This window comes from Phytophthora infestans, genomic scaffold, assembly GCF_000142945.1.
Source record: "Phytophthora infestans T30-4 supercont1.88 genomic scaffold, whole genome shotgun sequence".
Classification (NCBI taxonomy): Eukaryota; Oomycota; class Peronosporomycetes; order Peronosporales; family Peronosporaceae; genus Phytophthora; species Phytophthora infestans.
In genome coordinates, this window is record NW_003303671.1 from 174429 (window position 1) to 183565 (window position 9137).

The window sequence follows — 9137 nt, forward strand, 5'->3', positions numbered from 1 at the left end:
CGGACACTGCAGCGGGCAGCGCGTGATGCTGGCAACGACCTACAAGGTGCTGTGTGGAGTGATGAACGTGGCTTTGTGGTGATGCCATCCGGTCAAGTGTGGATCCCCGCCCAACGCGGGCGACCTTCAACAACGGATATGTGTGATAGCACACGCAGGTGCGAGCGGCCACAGAGGCACCCGTGTAACCACGCAAGGTTTGAAGACTGTATTTTTCTGGAGAAGTATGGCAAGCGACGTTTCCACGTTTACGAGGGGGTGTTTTCACTGTATGGCAACAGCAAGTGGTCGTTTTCCCCGGCCGTTTGGGGAGACGCTGAAGGCTGCGAAACAAACGAGCTCCTTCACTTTGACTATTTGACGATAGTTGAGGGCACTGGCGGTAACAAATATGTCCTGGTTCTGCAGGACAGGATGAGCGGATTCGTGGAGTTGATCGCCTGCACTCAAGCGACGTCGGACGTTGTGTACCAAGTCCTATTGGATTGGTTCAAGAGGTTTGGCGTCGTCAGGCAGTGAGTCACCGATCAAGGTGCTCATTTTCGTAATCAGATGGGCGAGAGATTGCGGCGGACGTTAGGTGCCCAGCATCATTTCACCACAGCGTACACGCCGTGGGATAACGGAACCATCGAAGTGGTTAACCGCGAGATTCTTAAGTGTGTGAAAGCGCTTTTAAGTGAGCGAAAGCTTGCTGTCTGGGACTGGTCGGTCGTGTTACCGGTCGTCCAGGCTGCGCTAACGGGATGCCGGCGGATCGCCTCGGTGGCAAGGCACCATTGACGGCGTTTACTGCGCTGCCAGGTGGCACACAGTTGCGTAGTATCCTTCACCCCCGCGACTCTAAGCAGGCGACGGTGAGTTGACGACACTGTCCGCGAGCACGTGACAGCCGTTCTTGCGGCTCTGGATGTAATGCACGCCGAGCTTGAGAAGCGCCGGCGCGCAGCGCGTGAGCGCCGTGCTCGTCGCCAAGGTGTCATTCTACAAACGTATAGTGAAGGTAATTTTGTGCTGGTCGCGACAGCAACAGGTTGTAGCGGCAACAAGTTGGCCCTCAATTGGCGTGGACCCAAGAGAATCATACGCGCAACCGACTTCACGTTCGAGGTCCAAGACATCATACCGCCGCTTGAGGTGTCCGTCCGTCACGCATCGCGACTTCATCTGTACCGCGACGCAGCGCGAGGCACCGGGGAGGAATTACTAAAGCAGGCTATCTATGGCGAAGGTGGCCATCTTGGCGAAGCCCATCTAGACTGCCGCCTGAGCCCAGCCACCCAGCAATGGGAAATTCTCGTGAAGTGGGTCGGGCCGGATGATATCGAGGCCTCATGGGAGCCTGCAGAGGTCATTCTGCAAGTTTAGCTGATGTTCAGCGCAGGGCTGCCGCGCTGCCAGCGCCCAGCCTGTCGTGCCTTTGCGTAGGTGGTCGACAGAGAGGGTGCCCGTAAGTTTACCCTTAAAGTCGAGGGGGGGAGTGATCCGTCCGGATACAGTTTGTATCAGTATGGCTCCCGCCGCCACAGTTGGCGAGGGTAACCGCGGGAGGTGCACGTACCGTGCGCCAAGAGGAGAAGGTAGGATGTAAAGGCGCGTGCTGTGTAGCACACACACACAGAAAAGGTTCAGAGGATTCAATTCAATACCCAGTTTCAGTTTAGCTCAGTAGAGAGCGGTTCGGCCTGGCAGAGGTCCGGAGAGACAACGAGGTGGTCATCCCTCTTTACACCAACCAACCATGCCCTAGCGCTCGCGGGGCGGGCGCGTAAAGCGTTAGTCCTAAGCTATCAAGGCTTAGCACGGTGTCCGACCGTCCGTCACACGAAACGATCAGATTTTTGAACATTCTCATTGGCTGTCGAGCAGAGCAAAGGCGGCTTCAATTGGTGAAAACTGGATAATGTATCTTACATCAGTAACTTTATTGGTTCACAGTTCATATGAACGCATTGGCGGGACCCAGGGTTCCGGCAAATGATACCGACCAACTCCATAAATATTTTTTTTTATTTTTAGAGCTGCAGGTTAAAATCAATGCGTGGAGGTAGACGAGCTCTCATTTTCAGCTGTGCGTCTCCAGGACAACGTGTATCAAGAACCAGTATGTAGAGACGTGAAGGGGACACACATTCGACAATTCCGACGGGTGAACGGTAGAAAAGTCCTGACAGAAGTGAATCCCACGGTGCAGTGCACCAAGACGAAGAAGTCCCCCCATATCAGCTCCCACATCAGCGAAGCAAGCCCCTGACCGTCCAAAGAAGAAGAAGGCCCAGTTGAAAGCGAACCAACTGTGAAGTTCAGTCAGCTACCTCACACTCAGATAAGTTATTAATGTTTCTACAGCAAAATAGTTATAGTTATTTTTCAGTCATTGTCACTTGCAGAAACTATTGAGTACAGAGTATTAGTTTATTATTATTATGCCCTCGGAAGCACGCATTCATACGTGTACACTAAGCGCCTTGCAGCATTAGAAGCGTCGTTAGAGGCTATTTCATTTGAGAGTAAATAGCTCTGTTTAGCACTCAAGTATTAAAAGCAACATGCATTAATAAAACGGTGCCGCCCTCGGATACAGGATAGCCTTGTGCAAATCACCATTTGAATGCAGTGGCGGAGACCCGGGTCCCAAAACAACCGGTATCCAACATAAATGTGTGCCATTATTAATCATTTTAACCTGCTGTCGACGTGGGTTTGGTGAAAAAGAACTGGAGAATCGCAAACCGTAGTATTAATATATGTACAACAGAAGCTAGCCATAAAAATTGGCCGTAAGAAACAACGCAATAAACGCTATCACTTGAGCCATAAAGATAGATAGGCTTCATAAAAAAACTCAGATGTGTTACTGCTGTAAACCATTGTTTTCTAAGAGTTGTTTAGGTATCAAAATCCAATACTACTTAACGGGCGGACGTGTCGCTGACAAGGGCGTAGGATACGATTTAATGGAGCGGTAAGACAACAACACAACACGAGAGGTGATAATTAAAGTTGGTTAAGTAGACCCTTTTTGGGTGGAAGATAAAGATTGCAGTGATAACCAACAATAATAAAGAGGTTGTAGTAAGAATCATAATTCAAGATCATTATAATATTTTCCTGGTAGTGGTAGTACGTACTTGTACAGCCCTATGGGGATTAATTCGAGATTATGTGCATACACTAATAGTAGGTATTGATTCGAAATAGATTTCACATGAGAAGGTCTTATTTCCTACCAATTTGTATAAAACTTCGCAGGTTTACTCCGCAGTAAAGGTCTAGCATGGGTATAAACGCATAGAAACTTGGTGTACGAAACAAAATATAGCTAAGTTTACTCCATGCTAGGACTTCGTTTTTTCGAATATTTACCTTTTTTTACACGGCTAGGTGTTGTGCAAGAATATCACTATTAACAGTAGATCTTAATAACTATACAGCGGACAGTAAACAAGGCTGTCGAACCCGTTGAGGTCTGTGACGAGCGGCAGAAGGATAGACCGAAGGCTGGCAGTCCAATGAGAGCACGTAGCGCCGCCAGATACCGCGGCATCATCCATCTACCTTTCGCCCTTGCTCGGTTCAAGTTGCAGTAGTTTCAACGCATTGCTGCTGCCACCTGACGCAGCATCGAGACGCTGAGGCTCCTGGACATGGCGATTTCGGAGCTCTCGCGCACCATGCGCTATTTTTCGCGAAATGATAGGTTCGCTCGTATGTGTCGTTAGGGTTGTACCGGGCCAGCCGCCGCGAGCGTCGCTAGTGGTGATCTTGATTGACCCAAAACTTCCCCGAGCATAGCGTAGATTAGGAATAAGTGGAAGATAAGTAGACGAGCAGAATCCTAGACGTATCATGTACCGGTAGATAGAGCAGAGATAACCGCAGCAGCTCATTCACCGCCGCGGCGATGAAGTATAGTGCCCTCGGGTGGTGGTCGCCGCAGCTGGTGAGCTCGCTGAGAAATTGCGGAGCTTTTATAAAAAAAAAATATTTTCGGTGAAAGAAAATGATATATTCGCTCAAATCGTATTACCTTCTTAAACATATTTAAAAAGTCGAGATGTGTTGGAGTTTAGTGTCGTAGCGTATTAAATGCGTATTAAATACGCTACGACACTAGACTCCGAGCGATCATTTACAGATAAAAAAAACGTTTCTGCAAATGATCGTTAAAACAGGTACATGTACTGTAAAATTCAAAAGCGCGACCACTGGTAGTAGTACCAGTCTCGTACTGTTGTGTTTTAATCAGGTAAGCACGATGCTGACCCAGATTAATGATATAAAAATTATCGAGGCGCATAGGGGCTTAGCGGGTTTGCTAATATTTAGGCCAAAACAGTAAGTAGAACTAAACGATATTTAAATTGCCGCCGCGTAGCCGTTGCGCTCAGCTAGTAGTAATTGAGATGACGCATGGCGCGTCACCGGGCTCTCCGACCCTCTAAACTACGTGGAGTAGGTGCCATTGGCACATACGTGTAGGGCAGTAGGCGTAGAGCAACAGGAATTAGAATGTAGGACACGTGAGTGCCGGGCAAAGTACCACGACAGGACCACGGAGTTCTGGTGCTTGCTGCCTATCAGTCGATGTGCGCGCAGCACAGCAAAAGCAGTTGTGAGTGAGAGCCCCCAAGCACCTGAACCTCCATGTTCCGCAAAGTTAAATTAGCACATACTCAACCTAAGATAGTCTATAGGAAAGCTAAGTGTTTCACCATCACCTGCAACGCCGTTGCAGTTGCTCACCGCCACCAATGTCGTCCTTTATACAGTCATTGGTATCTTCCGCACGCAGCTCGCACGTGAGCGCGTTGCAGACCGGTACGCCGGGATGCAATACAACTGCATAGACACGCGTAGAATTGTAGTTTGAATCGGTAGTACTGGTATTGCCAGCGTCTTGGGCTGTGGCAATGGCGTCTGGCAGTGGACACTGGCAGACTGTAGCAAGTAGCATCTTACAGTAGCAGGATAGCATTTCACACTCCCACTTGATCTCGGCGATGCGGTGCCGAATCGACGCGATCACATCGCTTCACCCGTACACACACCACTGAGAATAGTCGTACGATAGCCACCACCACCGTAATTTGCTAGCTGCGTAGTCCCCCACTCGAATCGCACATGTCCGTAGTCCGGCGCAGTTGATTGCATGCTAGTGTTGTGGTACAGCCACACGAAACTGGTTCAATTAGTCGGCACACAGGCACACTACATGTCATCGTCGTCAGTAATGTGTTAATCCGTCGTACTTGACCGCATTGCAGGTGACGCAGCCATGGTATCATGCATCGCAGTTGACGCGGATGTAGCCTTCTCATTTACAGTAGCGGTCGTGTCACTGTCTGCCCCAATAGGCAGCAGTACCTTCAGCATTTTTCGGAATCGAGAGAACTTGACCGCCGCCAGTGGTTTGGTCATGATGTCTGCCACCATGTCCTCCGTTCCGATGTGTTGCGTAATGCTCCGTTTTAGTTCCACGTTCCGCCGCACCATGTGGTATTTGTTGTCAATGTGGTTTTGCTTGCTGTGCTTGCCGGGCTTAGTCGTTGGAGAGATGGCTCCCAGATTATCTCCGAGTAGTACAGGTAGTGCGTGTTTCCACGATAGTTCTCGGCAGAGCCCTGCAACCCACAGCAAGTCCTTTGTAGCTTCAGCCATTGCAACGTACTCAGCTTCACATGTGCTCTGAGCATTATTTTCTTGTTTTCTTGATGCATAGGATACGACATTTTCGTCCATTGTCGTCACGTATACACTAATGCTGCGGCGGTCAACGGGATCATTAGCATAGTCAGCATCCGAATAGCAACCCACGCGTAGGTCACTTGCTGACGCAAAATCCATCCCAAGACCAAAGTAACGTGTAGCCTGCAGGTAGCGCAATACCCGCTTGGCTTGCGCGTAGTGAGTATGGTCGTAGCTAGCTAGGTATTTCCCGAGATGTATGATTCCGTGTGCGATGTCAGGTCTTAACGCACTTACAAGATACTGAAGCGCACCGACCAGCTCTCGATAGGGCAGGTACTCGGTCGTAGCAGGAACAACCGCCTTTGAGGGTGTCAGAGCGTCAGTCGTAGTACACCCATTGCACGTCTCCATGTCAAATCGCTTGAGTACTTCGAGTACATACTGTTTCTGGCAGTAGCTAATCTGTCGACTGGGTTTGTTGATCAAGATCTCCACACCTAGTAAGTACTTAACGGTTCCCATGGTCGTGAGCTCAAACGTTTCTTGCAGCGCGGCTGCAATTCGAGCACACAGCTCACGTGGGCCCATTCAATAGTCGTCCACGTATACAGCTAGAAGCACAGTCACTTATCCATCCTTCTTCAGCGCGTACAAGCCGTAGATCAACTCCAGTCGCTCAAGCCCAAGTGTCAGCAACTTGGCATGTAGAGTTCAGTTCCATACGTTTGGTGCTTGTTTAAGTCACTAGAGGCTCTACAAAAGCTTACATATAACGCTGGCCCATCCGTTTGAAAGCCTGGTGGTTGCTCCATGAAGATGAACTCATCGAGGTCCCCATAAAGAAACGCGGTCTTTACATCGTACTGAAGAACTTCCCATCCTCGTTGGTCTGCAAAGTAGATGGCGACACGTATCGTTCCAAAACGGATTACTGGTGCGTAGGTATCACTGTAGTTCACGCCCAGTTGTTGTTGGAAGCCATGAATCACGAGATGAGTTTTAAACCTTTTTACACGCTCTCGCCCGTCACGCCTAACAGCGAACACCCATCTGCACGTAATAACCTTGACGCCCTTGGCTGCCGCACGTGGCACCAAATTTAACGTCTTATGTCGTTTTAGTGACTGCCGTTCAGCAAGCATCGCAGCCTTTCACTGAAGCCAATGCTTACTTCGACGTGCCTGCTTGTAGGTCGTCGGTATCTCAATGTCCATATTAATAGACATCACATTGCCCACCAAATAGTCAAGAAGTCGTATAATTGGCTTCTGCGTCCGTCGAGGTCACTTGGACATGGTTGAACAGGGGGATCTCGAATCTCAAAGTCTTTCGTCACCTTCTTTCCCGTTTCAAGTTTCTTTCGCGTCTTTCGTTTTCGTCGCTTGCTGGACTTGGGTGCCGCAGAAGGCTCCTTCGTCTCGTCGTTCGTAGCAACTCCAACGGGTGCAGCTGCACCGGCTGGCGACTCTACTCGCTGTTCTTCAGGTAAATCGTCTTTCGCACTCCCACTGGACCCATGCTCTTTGTCCTGTAGGTCATCAGCTATCGGCACCATCTCGAGCTGCTTCGTCACATTCGAAGACTCAGAGCTCCAACCAGGCACATACTAGTCGTGATGCGTGCCACCGGAACACTATCAGGCAGCTGGTGATCACCATCGTGATATGCGTTCTCTAGGAGTTGTATTACATTAGTGCCGTCACTTGTAAACTCCTCGTGAAATCGCGTGTTTCGGCCACGTGCAGTCACGACTTGAGCCGTCTTCAAATCCAGAAATGTGTAGCCCTTGGATCCATAACTATAACCAAGTAATAGAGATAATCGTGCTCTGCTCCAATTTTTCCTTCGTTTGAATGGACTCAGGCGGGACACGCACGTGTGCCAAACATCCCCAAGTCCGCAGTTCATCCACATCAGGTGTCCCACTGTACAGCTTCTTGTATGGCGAGACCAGTCCTAGCGGTTTAGTTGGTAGCCAATTCAGCGTCGTAATGATATGTACAAGTGCTTCTCCCCATAACATGTTAGGAAGATGTGTAGCGGTTAGCATTGCACGGTGCCGTTCGCTCGCTCCACCACATCATTCTCCTGAGGAGAGTAAGCATTCGTGATCTGCTACACAATCCCATGCTCATTGCAGTAATCACTCAGCGCATTACCGGAGAACTCGCCACCCTGATCCGAGTGCAGTCTCGGAACAGTAAGCTTGGGAAACTAAGGCGAAATTGATGTGGCAAAATCTTGACGTACAGTGTAGCCGCGCTTTTTCGTTCGAGTAGGTACGCCCACTTGAAGCGGGTAGCTCCATCAATGATTAGCATGAACATAGTTGCCACACCTTCCGTAAGTTCATTCATCGTGCATATGTCCATCATCAATGTCTCTAGCGGTTCAGACTTCCGTTCAGGAATCCTTGTATAGGTCATCCGTTTAGTCTTGCTAGCAGCACACGCAACACACTCGTAGGAGCTCTGACTTTGTGCATTAGTCTTTACGCCGACATCGAGCTTTCTTGACAGCTCTCTCACAGTATCCATACTCATGTGAGCGATCCGTTGGTGCAGCAACTCCATCGTCTTTCTGCTGTCCATGTCTTGTTTGCGTGCTGCCATCACCAAACCCCTGACACTCGCTCTGCCTTCAATCGGTAGATAATGTTTCGCATGGTAAACTTCAACGAAGTACGTGGCTTTGAAAGCCAAGCCGACAGCTGATCATCCGAATACAGCAACTTGTACTTCCCAGCCGTCGGCAAGTGACCGAGGCTGATAATGTTCCCTTTGCATTAGGAGTGTAGACCACATCCTCGAGAAGGCGATCTTTTTGTTCCCCAGTTACCGGGTTTACAATGCGTAGCAAAACAGATCCACACATAGTTGCATGTCCAGATGTTCCGTTGGCAAAGTCAAGCCGACTGGTGCGATCTTCTCGAATGGTAGTAAATAGAGACAAGTCTCCACAGACATTCGCCTGAGAGCCGGAATCCAAAATCCACTCCACCCAATCTGAGTCTTCAGACTGCTTTCCTTGGTTTCGACCAATCGCATTCACCTGCCCAATTTCACCGGTACCATCATTCCCACGATTTTCGCAGCGACGAGGCGAGTTTCCACGGCGACTTTGCGACAAGTTCCGACGCTGGTAATCGTCTCGACGAAAGCGATCATTCCGTAGTGGCCCACGCGCAGGTGATGGTCCACTACGCCACGGCTCTTGCGGCTGGGGTCCATAGTGACTTGGCGGCTGGTTGTTTACTCGTGGTTCACGACATGCAGACCAGTTAAGACCACGCTGCGGTGGACGCCAGCGCAAAGGTGAACGCCCACGCTGCGGTGATCTTCCTCTCGGTGAACGACATCTTCCGGGCTGCGGTGGTTCTCCTTGTTGCTGGTTCCGGGGCGGTGAGCGACTCCATCTACCTTGCGGCGACCTTCCTTGTTGGAAGT

The 9137-nt window shown here is 49.8% G+C and overlaps 1 protein-coding gene across 1 annotated transcript; it reads left to right on the top strand.

Annotated features, from left to right (window-relative positions):
• Positions 1-915: 915 nt before the first annotated feature.
• On the top strand, positions 916-1322 carry PITG_19048 (uncharacterized protein; the record flags this gene model as incomplete). The annotated part of the gene is made up of 2 exons (XM_002997073.1): positions 916-1169; positions 1250-1322. 2 exons carry the CDS (start codon positions 916-918, stop codon positions 1320-1322), a joined length of 327 nt encoding a protein of 108 aa, XP_002997119.1.
• Positions 1323-9137: the final 7815 nt, after the last annotated feature.